General features: G+C 38.1%; 1 protein-coding gene and 1 long non-coding RNA gene across 3 annotated transcripts in view; one reads left to right on the forward strand and one right to left on the reverse strand.

Annotated features, from left to right (window-relative positions):
• cacna2d4a (calcium channel, voltage-dependent, alpha 2/delta subunit 4a) overlaps positions 1-21,345 on the forward strand; it is a 101,228-nt gene that overhangs the window by 66,026 nt on the left and 13,857 nt on the right. For both annotated transcript variants that reach the window (XM_028448373.1, XM_028448374.1), the window contains exon 28: positions 16,197-16,258. In XM_028448373.1, the coding sequence (XP_028304174.1) occupies positions 16,197-16,258 (62 nt within the window). The remainder of the gene's footprint in view (positions 1-16,196; positions 16,259-21,345) is intronic.
• LOC114464336 (uncharacterized) overlaps positions 19,390-21,345 on the reverse strand; it is an 11,503-nt gene continuing 9,547 nt past the window's right edge. Inside the window, exon 3 of the long non-coding RNA XR_003674178.1 lies at positions 19,390-19,399. This is a non-coding gene — a long non-coding RNA (uncharacterized LOC114464336). The remainder of the gene's footprint in view (positions 19,400-21,345) is intronic.

Here is a 21,345-nt window from a genome sequence, read left to right on the forward strand (position 1 = left end):
TATGTGTGTGCAATCATGCATGCAGGGAGAATATGTGTGTCTGTGCTGTGTGTGTGTACGTGTGTGTGTGTGTGTGTGTGTAGTGTCAAATATAGTAACAGTAGTGTATGCTGCTTCTGTCTGCCTCGCAGCTCTCCCACAGTGACAGTGGATGAGGGAGGTGGAATACAGAAGAAGTGATAACATGAAAGAGGCAAGAGAGAAAGAGGGAGAGAGAGAGAGATGGGGAAAAAGAGAAAGCGAGGGGAAAGTGGAGAGGATGAAGAAAAGGTTGGTCGAAAAATGAGAGAAGGTAGGAGGGAGGCAGTGGATAGGGTTGATGTAAAAGAGAGAGAAAAAGTGGTTTAATGAAGAGCTGTAGCATGGGAGGGAGGGAAGGAGGGGGAGATCAGCTGATTTCAGTAAAGATGAGAATCTCCCTCCGCCACATGGGCTTTTCTCATTCCTCGCTTTTTCCTTTTTTCCTCCCCTCCCTCCTCACGTCTCCCTCTCTCGGCTTTCATTTTCATTTGATTCCCTTTGGCATCTCTTGTAGCGCTTTCTTTGTTTGTGTGTGTCTGTGCCAGTGTGTCTTTTTGTGTAGAATATGTTGTGCGTACTGCGCATATGGCTAAGCATTTGCATCGTTCACAGTGAGAAGATTGAACATGTTTTTATGGTACGCTAAAGAATAAATCCTTCCCAAACGTGGAATGCCAATTAGCGTTTAGCTGTGAGTTGCATGTTGAAAAACACAAAAATCCAGACAGGGAAGCAGAAGATGGGTTGTGTGTGTGTTTGTGTGGCAGGCAGAGGCGTAAAACATGGGGGACTGAGTGTTTGTTTGCACACAGAAAATAATTACTTGGCTTCTTCTTAGCATGGACTGAATCATAGCAGACGCGCGCTCATACTCTCCCATTGCGACATCGATGAACATGTGAATCATTCGGTGTGTTCTGCAGCAGATGGAGGACAGACTAGTTGTTTCCATTTGGGATGAAAGCAGAACTTTTCCTGCCACTTTATACGACTGGAATAATATGTCCATCAACTGGAAAAACTGGTTGCATTGTCCTTGAAAAATAGTCCTTGAGCAATACATCAAAAGGCTGAACCTTGTCAGCTGTGAGGTCTTTCCTCCACAGCTGCTCCTGACATCTGACCTTCCTGGATCTGACACTATAAAAGAAAAATCAATGCTCTGTCGCTTTGAAACTGCCTCGATCAGTTTTTTAATATTACCAACAACTATTGTATCGTGTGAAGGTTGAACAAGACTAAAGCCAAACATCAGTAGGAAGTTTGATTTCCATTGCAACAGGTAGATACAAACATTTTCTACTACAGGTAAATACAGATAAGCTCTGTTGGGTGAAAGAAGAAGAACTCTTAATTAACGCATACAAATCTCATCCATTCACAAGAAGTTCCTTCCAGTAAGAGTTAGAGACCTTCCTCAGGGATCCATAGTGTTCATCAAGATAGTCACAGTTGGGATTTGGAGGCTTTTTGCAGATGTTGTGGTCCCGTTGGCTCCGTCAGGCCGTGACCTTCAGCTCTTACTGGATCGGTTCACAGCCGAAGCGGCTAGCATGAGAATCAGAACCTCCGAGTCCATGGTTCTCGAATGGAAAACGGAGTGCCTTCTCTGGGTTGGGGATGAGATCCTACCCGAAGTTGAGCAGTTGAAGTACCTTGGGGTTTTGCTCATGAGTGAGGGAAGTTTGGAGCGGGAGATCGACAAGCGGATTGGTGCAGCGTCTGCAGTGATTCTGACTCTGCATCGACCCGTCGTTGTGAAGATGGAGCTGAGCCGTAAGGCAAAGCTCTCGATTTACCATTCGATCTTCATTCCTATCCTCAACTATGGTCATGAGCTTTGGGTCATGACCGAAAGAACACAAGATCTCATTGGGTGGCTGCCTTGGAGATAGGGTGAGAAGCTCAGTCATCCGGGAAGAAATCAGATAAGATTTAGTAACCAGATGAGGTGGCTCGGGCCCCTTATTGGGATGCCCCCCGGACCACTCCCTGGTGAGGTGTTCAGGGCCGTCCCACCGGTAGGCAACCCCGAGGAAGACCCAAGACATGCTGAAGATTCTATGTCTCTCGGCTGGTCTGGGAACGCCCACGGGATCCTTCGGAAAAAGCTGGACAAAGTGGCTGGGAAGAGGGAAGTCTGAGCCTCGCTACCAAGGATGCTGCCCTGTGACCCAACCACGGATAAGCAGTAGAAGATGGATGGATGGGCTATTTAAGTGAGCCCTTATTTCATTGTCAAATAGGCAAATCCACAGGTGATTTTACAAGTACGTTAGCATCACAAGCTACTTCACAATAATTATCCATTCATTATGATATCCAAATAAATAAACACCTTCCAGTAGAATTTTGTGCATGTGAAATGGTTAATATTTTCTAAAAGCTTTGTAGATTTAGCTTGTTGGTGCTTCACTCAAACATCAGGGGTGGTATTAACTTTGGTTTTGTCGGTTAATAATGCACTTTCAGCTTCAAGCAAATGAGGAAATGTTAACTGTCTTTGATGAAACCAAAACAAAGCATCATTTTTGCTCTGGCCTATGAGTGAGGGATGTGAGGGTGAGTGTCACAGGTTCCTAGTCCTGCTTATTTTACAAAAACAAATGCATTTTGTGTTTTAGTAGTAATTTGAACGGTACATCCGGTAGTAATGAGCTGTCACTACCTGTTATTTGTGAAGTAAAATGATGTTAATTTTGTTGAAATGATGCCAGCACAAACTAAAAGTTTCTAATCCACAAACAACAGTCAACAAACGGTGACTGTTGGTTGTCATCATGCACCTCTGATACATTAATCATGCTTTGTGAAAAATTGCTTTTGTTTTATTTGGCATTCGGAGCGGAAGTGTCTACATTTTAGGGGATTGTCAGAGGGATTGGGTCCAAGTGCCAGGTACCAGCTCTTGCCGAGGGAGTCTGTTTCATCAATGATGCAGGAAATTATGGGTTGTGAAAAATGATCAGGGAAACTGGTTTTGGAGCAGGGGTGTATATGTTTTAACCTTTCCATTTTGCTGTTATGGAGTAGCCAAGCCATTACTTCGCCAGCTGCAGTGTTCATTTATTTATCATCATGGAGGCGTGATTAAGCCCCTGCAGTCCTTGCTGTCCTCCTCCTCTAATACTGCTGATATATGACTTTAAACTCAGTTTGTTGAATTCATTTCCTAATCTCCTTCTTCTTCTTTTCCTTTACCTGATTCTATTTCTCCATAATTTTTCTTTTTAATTGTCTTCACACCCACTTCCTCCCCACTGTCCATTTGCTCTGTAATTTACTGTACTAGTCAGTGGAGACTACTTAGCTCTAATCTTTGCACTGCACCAGGTCCAGCCAAGCACATGTAGGAATACAGGAAGTAGTTCCTGCAAGTGGCTGAAATTAATTTGGAACAAAGGGATTTTAGATGTCCCAGGAGTGACTTATTTATTTTTTTCAATCACCCAACGGATGAGCCTCATACCGAGAAGACCGTTTTATAGCCTTTGGTCAATATATGGTCAATGAGGTTGACTCGAGTGAAAATCAATCATGGTACCATCCTATACAATAGCTTGTACAAGGTGGAAAATGAAATAGATCAAAAGAGAAAGTCAAAAACTTTATTTATCTTCATTATCTGTTCCAAATCATCATTGTCTTCATCCATATGCATCTGTGCATCTCCTCTTTAAACGAGTGTGAACAGCATCAGTCTCATGTAAGAGGTAGAGTGGAAGCAACTGTATGTAATGAGCTGTAAAACAATTGTTAGCTAAACATGCATGAAGCATTGATTCAGTCCGCCAATTATTCGGGTAATCCGCGAATGTATGAAACATCACACGTCAGTCCACTGTGTGAGATTAGTTACAGTAATCTGATCAATCAAATCAATAACACAACAAAATCAAATAAGGTTTATAGGAGGATTAAGAGATTAAGTGGCTGTTTTAAATGATACTAATATAAGGACAGAGACATTATCACCACAAGGTAAGGCAGTGGTGATAATGGCAGTGAGGGCAGAATGGGTGGATTGTGGGGTGCTAGAATGGCCTTGTTGAACCATGGGCCTGAAAAATCAAAGAAAAAAATTATTTTATTATTTTTATGAAATTTGAAGAAAAATTGTCCACATTGTTTTTATTTTTTTTTCAAAAAAGGTCAAAAATTTATTCCCCTTCTTTCTTCTTTTTCTTTTTTTTTTTTTTTGCATTTTGCCGTGATGGGGGCCGGGTGCTGAAAGTTTTTCATTCTTCAAAGGTAGTCGCAGAAAGAAAGTTTGGTACCTACTAAATGAATGTACTTTATAATAATTTGCCTATGCTATTTCATAGAGGTAACATTTTTTTCATATGGAGTGGTGGTAATTTAAACATAAAAAGTAAAGAACTTAAAAGACACAATTTAAGTATAACATTTGGGTATCATGCCACCAACCAATTTTCCAAGCAATTGTTTTTCTATATTTAAATTCAATTTTTGCCAATTTTTTTTTTAACCTTTTTGCCTCCATAGAAGAGAGGGTGTACAGTACATTACATGCTGTTAGCCTGCTGTGTAAATCACTACATATGTTACATTCATCTATAGTGTATTTTTATGGTTATATTTTCTGCTAATTGTCTCACTGTCATGAAATATGCCAACACAACATGTAGACATGACCGACGTTTTATATCCTTATCACAGCAAGATAAATGAAGCGCTCCACATATTATGAAGCATTTTAGGTTAGTTCTTGTTCAGGAACACGTCATCACGTTTAGATGATCCTTTTTGAGTCTCGTTAATTTGGCCATGTCGATTTGTGCTGAAAGGCGCTGATTTCATCACATAGAGACAGATGGTGAAGAGGGATTTCCTAGAAGAGCGGCGGAGGGGGAGGGCAGTGGCACGGAAGGAGGAAACAAGAAGGGTGTGAATGATAGACAGGTTAAATGGAGCATAAGGTTAAATAAAAAAAAGCAAATTCACACAATAACAATAAGAGGAACTTAGCAGAGAATTAATACATTGACTTTAATATGAGGAAGACAGAAAGGTAGACATAGTTAAACAAGTTGTTTTCCAATGTTGAGTTAAACGCAAGGCAGGGCAGGGCAAGGCAATTAAGGCAAATTCATTTGTATAGCGCATTTCATACAAAAAAGCAACTCAATGTGCTTTACATGATGAAAATACAACAGAAAACATTCAACAGCTTAAAATCAATAACAAAATTAAAAGCAGTCATCTTTTCCTTGTTACCAAAGACAATCACCTCCATCTTGTCATGATTTAGTTGAAGGAAGTTTTCACTCATCCAGCAGTTTACTTTTTCTAAGCAGTCACACAACACCTCAATGGGACCATAGTCATCTGGGTTCAGTGATATAGTTGTGTCATCTGCGGAGCTCTGATAATCAACCTTACAGTTCTGTAAAATTTGTCCTAAATGAAGCATATAAAATCTAAACAGAAGGGGTCCAAGAACAGAGCCCTGAGGAACCCCACAGGACATTGGTAATCTGTCAGATTCAAAGTTTCCAATGCATACAAACTAACTCATCCTAGTAGGACTTAAACCATTGCATTACTTTTCCATTTAGTCCAACCCACATTTGCAATCTGTGGAACTAAATTGTATTGTCCACAGTATCAAATGCAGCACTGAGAGCCAATAGAATGAGAATAGTTACTTTTCCTGAATCAATGTTCAAAGTGGATTACATTATGTTGTCATGCACAAAACACAAATTTACATTGTAACATTCTGTAATAACATGCCTGAATACAATTTGATGATAAAATTCCTTTGGGACAATAATCATCCTAATAATTTAAATTAATGATTTACTTAGGTTTGCTTTTGGAAATAGACAAGAATATATGATATGGAGCACACTCGGTAAAGTTTCTAAATTGCTAATCTTTGCTTTAGGTGGCCAACTAATGTATTCAACACAAGTCTCCTCGATTTAATAAAAACTAATTAAATTACTGATTTAATACTGAACTGCTGAAAAATATGAAGATAAGCATTTCTCCCCAAAATGAAGTACTCGGCAGAACATTATGTAGCTCACTTCTTCATTTCTTCTTTGAGGATTTATTGTAATACATTTATTTTGAAAGGATAGTTTGAAAAGAAGTGGATCCTCCCACCTTGCTGACTAGATTTAATAACTAATGTCACTATTTTGTAATTAGAGGTACAGAATGGAATGACATTGATTTCTACAGCGTGATAAAAATTCTCATCAGATAGAGAGAAAAACCTTTTTCTTTAGTGAAGTTTGAGCATATTTCAAACAAAACATGTTTCATGATCAGAACAGAACACTGACTCCTCTAAAGTAGGCGAGGAAATCATCCTTCTCGAAGCACTACCTGCCATGCAAACATTCACTGCAGCTCTCTCTCTCTTTCTTTTTTCCTCTCTCTCTCTCTCACACACACAGGACCATGTATTCTTCTTTCTCTCCACTATGAATGATTTAGTGAGCATGCCTCCGACAGGCCCGTTTAAGAAGGCTGTGAAACCAGGTTAAGTTAAGGTAGGCTGTGCTGACTAGATGGGTCGGAATATTTAGCCAACATTAACAGGATTCATTTTCTTTCAATGGCTTGGTAACATACACACTTACATTTGTTTAGTCTTTTTTATAGCAGTGTTCTACTGTATGTTTATTGTGGATGATCAGTGGTTAATGATGCTGTCCTTTAGTTTTCCCTGCATCTGTAAAAGGGATTTGTCATTGATCTACAGCAGAGATGTCAAAATCATTTCAGGTCAGGGGATAAATACGGAGCAGTTTGATCTCAAATGGGCCACAAGACTGTATGCATAAAAGGATTAATTTCAATATTATTGTGCCATAGTTTACACTTCTATGTATAGATAAATTACAAAATATGTAAGAAACTGACCATATCCAAGAAATAAATGATAGATATTTGTCCCAACAGGATATTCCCTTTAAATTTTATAGCTTTGACCAATTTGTATTTAATTAAGGAAAACATAATTTAATCATTTGAGGAAAATTAAGGATTTTGTAAGAATTTTTAGTTTTTTCACCTGTTTAACAGTAAAAATTACTCTGCAATCATGCAATATAAGCACTGTGAGCACCTGTAAATATTGTTTCATTTACACAATGATTCATGTTTTCTGTCATTTTTACTTTCTCCTGCGGGCCAAATTTGATGCTCTAAATGGCCAGATTTGGCCCCTGGGCCTTGAGTTTGACACTTGTGATCTACAGCTTCCCACCGGTTTACCATTGAGAAACTAGGATTTCTAGGATTTCTTTTTACATTTTTACACCTATGTGCATGCGTCATTGTAATTGAGGAATAGTGGCTCTTTCTGTGCATGAGCCTCTGTTTTGGTCCTGAGCTTTAAGGAAGTTGCATGACAAAGTGAATGAAACCTCTGGAGAGAAGAAGAGAGAGGGATGATAGTGAGAGAGGCGCAGGTTGAGGGAGGGTACTTGAGTCATCATCCTGTCCTCCAATCCTCACTCTTTGTCTGTTGCTTTGGCAACGTGATATCAGGGCAGCCACTGGCGAGTCCTCTGAGGTTAGTGCTGGTACAGAGGTGTACGTGAGTGAGTGCCTGTGTGCGTGTCCGTCAAAGCAAAAGAGAGAAAAGTTTGAAAACAGTACCAGTGTTTATCAAATGCAATAAATAAGATGTGTAATATGCAGAAGAGTAAAGAGTATTGATATGTCCTTATCAAATAGAAGTACTGCTACGTGATTGAAATTGTACTCAAGTACAAGTAAGTCATACATAAAATACTAAATTACAAGTAAAAAGTAACTGAATTAAATAGTACTCAAATTAAAAGTTACCAGTTACTTTCACCCCCCATGTTTATTTTTGATAATAAATCTTGCCAAGATTCCCTTGCATACAGTAAACATGTATAAACTTAAAAAGGAAACGACAAAATTCTGCACAATTGGAACTTACCGTAATTTATTTTCCACAAAGGCATCTGTATAAAATAAAAGGTTTGTCAAAAAGTAAAATAATTTTTTAAAATAAAATAACCAATAAATTTAATAAAAAAATTAAAAAAAACAGACTCTAAGTACAGTATAGCTAATCTTATGAACTCTAAAACAGTTCCAATTTGCCAATGCCAAATGTGCCATGTGGGTAACAACATAATAGGTAGAAACCTACAACCAGAATCCAAGACGGTTGGTTGTAGAAATGTAACAAATTACTTCTTTTAAAATGTACTTAAGTACAAGTAAAATGGATAGTTAGCTGCTGCGACAGTTAGCTGATGTGATAGTTAGCTGGTGTTTTAGTTAGCTGCTGTGATTGTTAGCTGCTGTGATCGTTAGCTGCTGTTATAGTTAGCTGCTGTGATAGTTAATTAGCTGCTGTTATAGTTAGCTGCTGTTATAGTTAGCTGCTGTGATAGTTAATTAGCTGCTGTTATAGTTAGCTGCTGTGATAGTTGGCTGCTGTGATAGTTGGCTTCTGTGATAGTTACCTGCTGTTATAGTTAGCTGCTGTTATAGTAAGCTGCTGTGATAGTTAGCTGCTGTTATAGTTAGCTGCTGTTATAGTAAGCTGCTGTGATAGGCAGACGTCACTAAGATGGCCGCAAAATTTACAGTCTGTGATTCACAGCTCTACACGTGCAAGACTAGCTGAAAATAAACAGGCAGCTACAGACACCTCCATAGATAAGCCCCTTACTTAAGCACAGAGCACTTATACAGTACACTATAAACACTGTGCTGAGCAGTATAGAGCAACATGCATTTCAAACTAAAACCCACAGTAGAGGAGTTAACCATATAAATCTAATCAAAATTAAAACTACAAACAGAACACAAAACAATGAAAAAACTATTAGATGTGGACTATTAAATATCAGATAGCGTTCATCTAAATCTCTCTTAGTAAATGATCTTATAACTGACTGTCAATTAGGTTTATTATGCTTCACGGAGACCTGGCTCAAAGATTAAGATTTTGTTGCTCTTAATGAAGCCAGTCCTCCCAGCTATGATAACTACCGTATTCCCGATGAGGGCAGTCGGGGAGGGGGAATGGCAGCAGTTTTTCACTCTTGCTTATCAGACAGCCTCAAAACCAAACTTAACCATAATTTATTGGAAAGCCTTTCTCTTGAAGTTTGCAATCCAAAAAATAAAATAAAAAACCCATCTTACTGGTTATAGTTTACCTTCCTCCTGGTCCATATTCACAGTTTGTCTCTGAATTCTCTGACTTTCTCACTGACCTGGTGTTGAGTCCCGATAAAACTAAATAAATTATTCACTATTAGATTAAATCGGCTTTACACAAAATGTAAACAAACCCACTCATTATCTTAATCATGCCCTGGACATTGTTCTAACTAATGGATTAGATTTTGATCACCCGACAATATATCCTCAAAATTCTATTCTTTCAGATAATTTTTGTTATCCTTTGAATTCAGAAAATCAGTTTGCTCAACTCTGCAATGTTGTCACTGCACACAGCTGTGGGTGCTGTTGCTCCGCTTAAAAAGAAGACAATATGTCATAAAAAGGTCACTCCCTTGTATAATTCTGAATTGCGCCTTTTAAAACCGGCATCACAAAAGTTAGATAGGAAGTGGCTCTCTTCAAACCTGGTAGAAGTTCATATTGCCTGGAGAAAGAGTTTGTTAGCTTTTAAAAAAAAGTTCTTTGCAAAGCTAGAACTTGCTATTACTCAACTTTAATAGAGGAAAACAAGAATAATCCTTGGTTTTTATTCAAAATTGTAGCTCGGCTCACCAAAAGCTACACCTCCGTTGAACCCTGTATTCCTGTCAACCTGAGCAGTGATGACTTCATCAACTTCTTTACTGATAAAATTCTAACAACTAGAAACATAACTAATGTCCCCCCTGCACGAGTGCTCAATAATTTCTTAAACAAAGCAGCTCCTGAATGAACTCCATCATTACAAAGTTTCACTCCTACTGACCTCAATAGTTAGTGCTTCTAAACTAACAACCTGTCTTTTGGATCCAATCACAACTCCACTATTTAAAGATGGTTTTCCACTAATTAGCACTAGAAGGGTGAACTGGATTGATACATCTCTAGTAACAGGTTTTGTGCCACAGACCTTTAAAACCGCTGTAATCAAACCTCTCCTTAAAAAGCCTACCCTTGATCCAAGTGACTTGTCCAATTATAGGCCAATATCCAATCTCCCTTTTGTTTCCAAAATTCTTGAAAAAATCATTGCAGGTTAAACTGTGTGATCATCTATATAGGAACAATTTATTCGAGAGCTTTCAGTCTGGCTTTAGTGCTCATCACAGCACAGAGACTACCTTTGTATAAGTAACCAATGATCTCCTTTTAGCCTCAGATAGGGGGTTGGTCTCAGTTCTGGTGCTCTTAGATCTCAGTGCAGCCTTTGATACAGTAGATCATCATTTATTGCTGCAGAGACTGTTTTTGGGATTAAAGAAACGGTGCTAGGTTGGTTTAAATCCTACTTATCAGACATAACCCACTTTGTTCATGTTAATAATCTATCCTCAGTGTATGCCAGAGTTAATCATGGAGTTCCACAGGGTTCAGTTTTGGGACCAATATTATTTACATTATACATGCTTCCACTAAGTAACATTATCAGAGAATATAATATAAATTTCCTTTGCTATGCGGATGATACACAGCTCTATTTGTCAATTAAATCAGATGAAACTCATCAGTTATTAAAACTTCAGGCTTGTCTTAAAGACATCACATCCTGGATGATCCGGAACTTTTTCCTTCTTAACCAGGATAAAACCAAAGTGATTTTATTTGGTCCAAAACACCTCAGAGAAAAATTATCAGAGCAAATACTGTTTCTGGATGGCATTACTTTGTCACCCAGAACCACAGTAAAACACTTGAGCATTATCTTTCATACTGACTTATCCTTTAATTCTCCTATTAAGAAAATTTCAAGGACAGCCTTCTTCCACCTCTGTAATATCTCTAAAATCAAGAATACACAATCTTGGCCCAGAGTGATGCTGAAAAACAAATCCATGCATTTGTTACATCTAGACTAGATTATTGTAACTCTTTACTGTCAGGATGTCCCAGCAACTCACTAAAATGTCTCCAGTTAATTCAGAATGCTGCAGCCAGAATACTAACAGGTACGAACAGCAGAGAGCATATTTCTCCAGTATTGGCTTCCTGTACAATCTAAAATAGAGTTTAAAATCCCTTAAAAGCTCTACGTGATCAAGCTCCTGTATATCTTAAAGACCTGTTAGTGCCCTATCGGCCGGGCAGAAGACTCCGTTCTCAGTTTGCTGGTTTTCTGGAAGTTCCTAAAGTGTCTAGAAGTACAACAGGAGGCAGAGCATTCAGCTACCAGGCTCCTCGCTCTTGGAACCAGCTCCGTCTTAGTATGGGAGGCTGCTACTCTCTCTACCTTTAAGGCTAAACTCAAAACCTACTTATTTTGTAAAGCGTATATCGTATAATAGCGTTAACCTAACCACTAGGAAAAAAAGCCCTAAACCTAAAAATAGAAACTAAAAACTAAGATTATATAGTAGAACACCAACACTCAATTCAAACACAATCCACCATCTACACATATCTCTAATGGGCTGCAATGGGTGAAGTCCAGTCAGACAAGGTTGTGCCAGGTTGCAGCCAACCCTCCACTTCTGAACCTCTTATACCCATCACACTGCCAACACTGCTTACACACCATTTACACTGATGTCCACCCCATACTCATTCTCATTCCACTCACACACAGTTTAGCACCGGGTGTTTCCATCCAGGCAGACCTGCTAATAGTGTATCATGTATTTCTGCAGTCTGTGCCTTCTCCTGGTCCTTCTCTCTCTTTTCTGTTTCGGGTTCTTGAAACTGGAGTTGACAGTTCCTGATCTGTGGTTCATGGCTCAAGTAGTCTGGGACACTCTGATGTTCTATCTCTCTATCCTGTTCTGTTCTCCTCCTCCTGTCCACTAACCCCAACCAGTCTAAGTAGATGGCTGCCACCTCTGAACCTGGTTTTGCTGGAGATTTCTTTCTGTTAAAAGGGAGTTGTTTCTTCCCACTGTCGCTAAAAGCTTGTTCATGTGGTTTGAGATGACTTTGCTGTAATTTGTGTTATATAAAGAAGGTTGAATTTTATTGAATTAAAATGACTGATTTAGAATATACTCAGAAAAGTACAAGTACCCATAAAAGCAACTCAGTTACAGTAAAATGAGTACTATCACTGGGATATCGATGAGGTGTCATATTGTCACACATGTTGATTATCCTTCTGTGACTATTTAAAGAATGTATATTAGATGTAGTGTTGTTTTTCCATGCTTTTAAAGTCCTTCAGTGTAAAGTAGAATATGCTTTTGTTTCAAGCATGCAAAAGATTGTGTCCTTCATCATTCGTCATTGATTTCATTTGGAGGTAATCAACCTTTATTGATCTTTTGCTATATCTTCTTTCACATAACAGCAGGAACAGCATTTGTTGCCTGGCAACATCAGTTTATTGAATAACTTCATCAGAAAGTCGAAGAAATCCCCAACAGCCTTTGACAAAAAACCATTGGTGCTTTATGGAAATGTTGAGCGAACTGTGTGTGAGGTTTAGATTAGAATATGATAAAGGAAAAAAAGGAAGAGGGATGTGATATATTATAGTGCCTAACTGAGCATTAACTGTGATGGAGTGTTGCCACAAAGTTCTGGTTCTTAGGGTCAATAATTTTTATTTCACATCATAGTCCTCCCTCATAAATCACAGTCAAAGAGATAGATGTTACCAGATATCAACGATAGACTTGAAATTAAGTTTCATCTCAATCTACTGTACCATCTGATCTTAAGGGATAATGTGTGCTGGTGTCTGTAGCACTTTACTCATGGCAAAAGGTTACTTCTACGTTGCAGGCTCTTTACGTCAAAAAAGAGAGTTAATTCATTTCTACAGACATATTCTAAACTCAGTGAGTGAACCAAAAACACTTTAAGGAAGAAACTGTGTCAAGGAACTTGACTATTTGGACTTATAGGTGTGGGACCTTATTGTTATTGCAATATTTCATTTAAAAACGGCTTTATAAATAAAACTGTTGGTTGGTTGGTTGGTTATTTGGTTGGTTGGTTGGTTGGTTGGTTGGTTGGTTGGTTGGTTGGTTGGTTGGTTGGTTGATTCCTGAACACTGGACTACACAGAGTGAACTCAAACTTTAGTATAGTCAGCATTGTTGACAAGCGAGCGTCCCCTCCTCTAAGCCCCACCCCCTCCTCCATCTGCAGTCAGTGATCCATCCAAAGCCACTGCCCCACAAACTTGAACGCACATCTGAAAGGGCAGAGGAAAGCTGGCTCAGCCATTTCAGCACAGGTAGGAGGAAAGGAACGAGTGGTTCGTGGGATTCCAGCTGCTACAGAGCTCTGACTCTTTCTGTTTTCAGAATACATAATGTATTGACTACTTTCAGGATGGAAGACATATTCCATGCAGTATAACAAAATGTGTTCCTAAACAGGATTATAGATTATAACTTTATGGAAAACAATAACTAAGAGTTAAAAACTTTCAACGTTAAACTAGTAAGTTAAACCAACCCACAGGATTAATAAAACAAACTCCATTGTCCTTAATTGGCATTGTTTTGTTGAACCAACAAGGAAATAATCAAAAAATATAGTGAATGTTTTGCATAGCGGATTGTCTTTGTGGTCTATCATTCTGACAGCCCTCCTTAGGTTTTATCAATATTGCAGTCTGATTGAAAAAAAATTGAAAAAAGCCTCAATTTTGATGGTTTGCTGAAGTAACAAAATATTTAACCTACAAACAAAGGAGATGGAAATTATGATTAAGACCTTTGAAAGAGCTGTCTGTCATTTGTTAGAAAAACATAAAGAAAGAGAAGTTTAGCTGTAAATGCAGAGGAAAGGTTTTGAATCTCTTCGAATCCCTCTCACTCAGTCTGACATCTGTTAATAACAACTGTAATCATGTATTTGTGTTAAAAAGAAAGAGATGAGACAACATAATGACAATTCCAATCGAGAAAGCGTTCATTTGTGGCATACATTTGTTCAGATAAACAGTAATTTTGTTGTCCATGTGCAGTTTGAGCAAAGCTTTGAATGAGGTTCAAATTGAACTCAATATGGAAACCGAGTCGTTGTTTTTAAATATGAGAGAAGACTGTTAAATAAATCATAACCAGTGCTACATTTTTATTTATTTAATTACAATTTGTATAGACTTCTGAGACATATTCAATGTTTTGTTACACTATTCATATTTGTGAACCAAATTTTTTTTTAAATACATTTTTACAACCCCACACCCAAAAAAACCCCAAAAAATCAATAAAATCCAGTATAAATACTAAGCCAGTCAATATAAAAGAGCCAGAAATCATATTAACCCTGCAAATCTGATGTAAATTTTATTGATAGTGGATCAACTGTGTTATTGTTTGTTTAAAAAAATAAAATAAAAAAAGAATGATGGCTCATTATTATAAGGGCTAACATCTGAATCACTTAAATTTCAAGAGTAAAGTAGTAGTTGGTCAATATTTCAATAGTTACCCCATGTCAGATTTGATAATACCCATTTAATGACTGCTTTGTATTAAAAAATTAAAATTATTATTATTATTATTATTATTATTATTATTATTATTATTATTATTATTATTATTATTATTATTATTATTATCCATTTTCTTGATTTTTTACACAATTTGAGTTACTTGATAGCACTACTGCATTCAATACAACACTTTTGTGGCTCTCACTTAAGTTCTATCTAGTATAATGCGACAAAATTGAAAAATGATAATAGTCATATAGTATTTTTTTGTGTGTTTTAGATCTTGCACTCTTGTACAAGTTAGTGGTAGCGATGTGTCCTATTTAATATAGTAATACGTACACGTGTGTTTATGTTTAGTTGCACTGCAAAGGCTTTCCCTGAGTGTTTCAATAAAGCATGTGGTGAGGAGAAAATGCTGAATCTTTGATGCTAACGTGAAGTGTCATATTTTCCCTTGCAGTGTGTGTGTGTGTGTGTGTGTGGGTGCGTGCTTGCGTGTTGGAGGCGGAGTTGCAGCGTGTGAGTGGGTGCATTGAAAACTTATGCAATTACAGTTTCTTTCGGTATTACAGTGCTGAGTGGAATGCTGTCAAACATACATCTCTAAGCTGACACAAGTGATCACTCTGCAGCAGTGTGTGTGTGTGTGTGTGTGTGTGTACATTCCCACTGTCTACTAGTTAAATAGTTTGTGTTGAAGAAGTGCTGTGTTGTAGAGAAACACTGACTCAAGCAGACACATGTGTAACAATTGAGAGTTGAAATTAAATCTCACATTAGGAGCAGATCATCCACTGTCCTCCATCCTGAGAGCAAAGAACCCGATGAATCTGGGCTCTTACTGTCAGACGCTAATCGGCTCATTAATACTGCTGTGCTTTGTCTTTCATTTTTTTCAGCTTGTAGAACACCTACATCTAAATAAGCAATCTCTGCGTCAAAGAGAAATTATCATAGCAGCCCCAAGGCCAATTTATATTCACATATATCAGAAGTATGATCAAATTGCTTGTCAGTTATTTAGTTTTTTGCAGGATCTTCAGTTCATTTTAGGTAATTTAAGCTTTAAAAAAGACATGATTAGACCTTCAGTTAGTGTGAAGCCATAATAATTCACGTGTCCTTCACCTCCCATTGGAAAATGGGCAAAATACCACTTCAGCAAGTCTGTGTAGAATACATGAAAGTAAAAATTGAATATGCCGTTATAATCCCAGCTGAAACTACTGAAGCGTATAAAGCTGGGCAATGTTTCAATTGTCAAACGTCCTCAAAGTGTTGGAAACTCACTGATGCTCAGTGACGCTGCCAGGTGATACATAAAAAGAATAAAAGCTTGGAGGAGAATGAGTGGATCTATGGAGCAGTGACAACAGATTGTTCATGACTTGCTGTCCTATCAGGTGGATGTTGGAACTAGAAACTGGTTTTCATTTATAAAGGACCAATGAGAAAATGTCTCAGAAACGTTTACACTTTATTCCAGATCACTTTTGTATAGTTTAGGTTACCTTTGAAACATGTGGAATCATTTTTATTGCTGTTACGTATGAATTCTTCATTTGATGATCGCATCTTGTTTCTCTTTTCTGCACAGCTATTGGGGTTCAGATGACTCTGGATGTGTTGGAGTCAACGTTATGGGCCATCGCAGCACAGGTGAGTTCACACATTCTCTTTTTCTAAAGCAGGGGTTCTCAACCTTGGCGTCAGGGTTCCCATTTGCGGTCGCAAGACACTAGGAGAGGGTTGCCAGTTGCCTTCAGGAAACTAAGAATATTTTTTGAGCAATTTGAGCACATTTTTGCTTATTTTTACCCTTTTTGTGCAACTCCACCAAACTTGCCATATTTGAACCTATTTTCATCACTTTTTCTTGATATTAATTGCATATGTGTTACACTACTCCCATTTATGCCACTTCTACATCAAATTTCAATGCCTTTTCTGCACATTTTTTGCACTTTTAAGACATTTTCAGCACTTATGAACCCTTTACACCACTTTTCCCACCTAATGTCACATACAGTATGTTGACCCATTATTATCACTTTAAATTTCTTTTCACCATATTTCATGCTTATTTTTTGCAAATTTAACCACATTCACGATTTGTCATGCCCATTATTTGCCAGTTTAAACTAATAGTTCCTACTTTGCCACCCCCCCCCCCCCCCCCCCCCCCCACGGTTATCACAGATTAATATAAGAATGGACCATCAATTTGCTGACTTGATAGATAGATAGATAGATAGATAGATAGATAGATAGATAGATAGATAGATAGATAGATAGATAGATAGATAGATAGAAATATTTGACATGCCCACAACAGCAACACATTCAGCACAATAAAACTCGTAAACTTGGCTTAAAAACACAATGAGGGTCATTATTAAAATAACTGATAAAAATTGTTTGCGGTGTAATGGCTATCTCATGTTGTTCAGAGGTCTCCACATGACTGTTATTCAAAGTTCATGTCTGTGTTCAACCACCTCCACCTTTATTTTGGAGGGAGGCAGGCAGAAAAGTTTGAGAACCACTGTTCTAAAGCACAAAGAACAGGAAAAACTCTGTTTTTCCATTCGTCATGGTCGTGTCATTTCTTATTCAACTTGATTTAATTTTAGTTTAATTATTAATTTATTCATAAATATTGTAGGTTTCTTGCAGTCTGTGAATGTCTGAGGTCACTGTTTCCCTTGAAGATGCAGGAACTCTAAAGTGTTTATTTTTCCATGCACAGCCTGCATGTTGCCAAGCTTTTCCAAGCAGCACAAGAACAAGCTTTTCGTCCTTGCTCGATTTGGCACCAGGCTTCAAGTGTGGCAGGTGTTTGAATTTTCGTCCCTTCTCGTCCAGTGTTCCTGTGGATGTAATGACAGCAGTTAAAAGAGCATTAAGGCCGCTGGCTGCATGCTCATTAGGTGATTGATGGCTACCGCAGTGAAGTTTGGCGGCTTTCTCGCGCGTGTGTGTGCGTGTGTGTGGCGTCGGTGTGTGTGTCTAGACAAGACACAAGATAAGGGGAATGTTTACTTGCATGTCAGTTAACATAAATGCGTATCAGGTTGACAGAAGCCATATGCTTGACCATCTGTGTTGCTGTGCTCATATTCATCATTATGGAGCTCATTAGTATTATTTTTAGTGGACATGTTTTTCCATGACAGCCATTCACACTCATATTTATATAATTTATCTTTTTTTTTATACTTTGGATAACGTTTTTAATTAGTCAATTTAACTATTCACACACTTCTGCCTCTTGTTTACAACCAACCACTCTTCTGTTTTCTTTCACTCCTTTCCTCCATCCCTTTTCTTCTCTGCTTACATAATCTTCTTATCCTCCTCCTGTCAAAAGCTTGATCTTTATTTCATAGGGCTTGTGTGTTTGTGCACTCACTAAATGTGCTCTTTAAAAGTGTGTTTGTCCAGGTTTTTGTTCATGAAATCCTCTCAGAAGTCTATTTTAGGTGTTCGTCTCCCTTAGGAACCAGAAAGTACAATGAGAGTGAGTCCTGAATGAGAGGAAATTCTCAGTAGGGGATGCAATTAATTATAATGTGAATCGATTATCATTAAATCTGCTTCCTTCCTAAGTGTGAATTATAAAGCCTAGCAGCCCAGTAACTGGAACAAAGAATTATGAATATATAACTGAATAAACATGTATAATATTGTAATAATTATTGTCAGAATGCATTTTTAATTTTTTAAAAAAATGATCAAGAGCCTGGGTTTGTCTTGGTCAGTCTTTGAGATTTTAAAATATTTTATTTTCAGAAAAAAAAACACTCAAAAACAAAAACATAAAAAATAGCACTTTTTTTTTACAATTTTAACCACAAATGGAGGGGATTTGGATAAATACTGTATACTGATTCTGGATCAGTTTAAGAGATTAAAAAAACACATCACTCAGCATTGGGAAAATTTTAAAAGTTCATATCTTAGTGCATTAATAATCAACTTTTATGAAATTTGACTCAGTTAGGCCGAGTTTCCCCATCAAGTTTCAGCCGGATCAGATTCGGGTTGAGCATTTCATCGCGATCTTTCTAAAAAATGGGGGTGCCCATACATTTGGACCTACTATATCATTCAGTGTCTTGCCCAAGGACACTTCAACACACACAGGTGTAGACACGGATCAAACCCCCAACCGCTTGATCAGAAGAGCCACGGTCGCCCCTCTATGTGTAGAACTATCAGAATAATAGGAAAAATACATTTTTTCATTTTATTTTTTATTTGCAAATAATTCAAGAGAGACATAAGAGGAACTGGAATTTTAAATACTGGCACATTTTTAATTCTATTGTTTGCAATTCTTGCATTTTAGTGATAGGAAAGATTAGCCATGGAGTATTCCAGCACAATAATACATTTAGATTACATGTTTTAGATGGTCTAAATGTAAAGAAATGAAAGTAATGTAAAATATATTTCAAAAAGTCCAAATATGATTGCACAGTGCCATGTTTTGTGTCTCTTTTTTTCAACCAACATGAAAACGTGTAAGAACTAACAGATACTTGCCTGAAAAGTCTATTCACAGATTGTACGTCACTCTACAGCCCCTTTTCATTACCAACTGCTCCTCCTCCACTGCCCCCCTGTCCCAAGGAGTCCCCCAGGGCTCTGTGCTTGGTCCTCTCCTCTTCACCATCTACCTCCTCCTCCTCGGTCAAATCATTTGTTGTCATGGTCTCCGTTTTCACTGTTACGCCGACGTAATACATCTCCACTAAGTCTATCACCCATGAAACCCACTCCACACTCTCAAACTGTCTTTCTAATATCAAAACATGGCTCCAAGAAAACTTGATCTTAAACAGTAACAAATCAGACATACTCCTCATTGGTCCAAACTCCCTCACCCAAACAGCCTCAGACTTTCACCTCACCATTGATGACTCTACCCTGTGTCCCGCCTCTCAGTGCCGTAACCTTGGTATCATCTTTGATAATAACCTTTCCTTCGACCACCACATCAAACAAATCATGAAAACCGCTTTTTTTCACCTCAAAAACATCTCACGTCTCCGCCCTTCACTTTCCTTCCCCACCGCCGAAACTCTAATTCACGCCTTTATCACATCCCGTCTTGACTACTGCAATAGCATCCTCTTTGGTACAACCTCCATACTCCTAAATAAACTCCAATACATCCAAAACGCAGCTGCCCGCCTCCTCACCCTCATCCACACCCGCTCCCGTGACCACATCACCCCTGTCCTCCAAAACCTCCACTGGCTCCCCGTTCCTCAGTGCATTGAATTTAAACTCCTCCTTCTCACCCATAAAGCCCTTAATAATCAGAACCCCTCCTACCTCACAGATCTGCTCCACCCCTACACTCCCTCCCGCAGCCTCCGCTCCTCAGATGAAAACCTCCTCACTGTCCCCAGGATCAAGCACAGAACCTGGGGGGACAGAGCTTTCTCTGTAGTTGCCCCCACCCAATGGAATTCCCTACCAAGACACATCCGTAATTGCACCGACCTCCCATCCTTCAAATCACTTCTCAAAACTCACCAGTTTCACTCAGCTTTCAATGTTTGAACCACCCACTAACTCATTTCTTTTCTCTGTCATATTTTCTTCTATCAATGCTATTGTTGTTTTTATGCTGTCAAGTGTCTTTGAGTGTCTCAAAAAGTGCTTCTAAAGTAAAATTATTATTTTCTGACAATAAAGTTATATTTAATTAAATTTGCTGTTTCACAGCCCTCAGAGAGATTTTATGTTCATTTAGAATCAAACCACACACCATATACATATATATATATATATATATATATATATATATATATACATGTTTTTTTTTTTTGAGATTTAAGATATCCCTTACATTAATGAGGATTTTCCTCTGACCTCATTATCGGGAGCGCTTTGAGGATTTCTGTCCAATTTCTGGTGAACAACCAACTCCAACCATCTTAGTGAAGTCATACTGTATTCAGATTTATTTGAACTACTATAAAGGAAGCATTTTCACCAACAATTTTCCACCTCACCGTGCCACCCTATTAGCCCACAGTCACAGAGAGTGGGAGCGTTGTCAATTCTGTCTGCCTGCTGAATGCAGTTTATTTCAGGAGGCTGTGACAAGACGCCGAGAGAAAGACTTTCCCGTAATAGGATTGAAAAGGATGATAGATTGTCTCATTCACACTTCGACACGCTCTATTTAGCCCGGCCATGATTCCAAGAAACATCCTTTGTGACCATGATGCTGTCATGAAAACTATCAATTCACTCCATGGATGAAGCAGCAATTTAGATGGGAAAATGTACTATTTGTGCAGTTTTATATTTTGAATAAAACAGTTTATAATGCAGATTTGCGTGTTGTAAACCTCTACAGCAAGGGTGTCAAACTCATTATAGTTCAGGGGCGAAATACGGACCAGTCTGATCTCAAGTGGGCCACAGATTTTATGCCGGAAAACAAGTAATTTCAACATTAAAGTGCCCTAGTTTGCACTTTTACGTAAACATATAATACTAAATATGTAAGAAAGCGACCATATCCAAACAAAAAGTGATACATATCAGTCCCAACAGGATCTTCACTTTAAATTTCCTAGATTTTGAGACCAACTTCTATTTAATTTAGGGAAATATGTCATAATTTGAGGAAAATTGAAAATTTCTGTAGGAATTTTGAGTCTTTTCAACAGTTTAACATGTTTAAAATGAATGCAATCATGTGATATAAGCCCCAGGAAAAC

This window comes from Gouania willdenowi, chromosome 6 (assembly GCF_900634775.1).
Source record: "Gouania willdenowi chromosome 6, fGouWil2.1, whole genome shotgun sequence".
NCBI classification, from domain to species: domain Eukaryota; kingdom Metazoa; phylum Chordata; class Actinopteri; order Blenniiformes; family Gobiesocidae; genus Gouania; species Gouania willdenowi.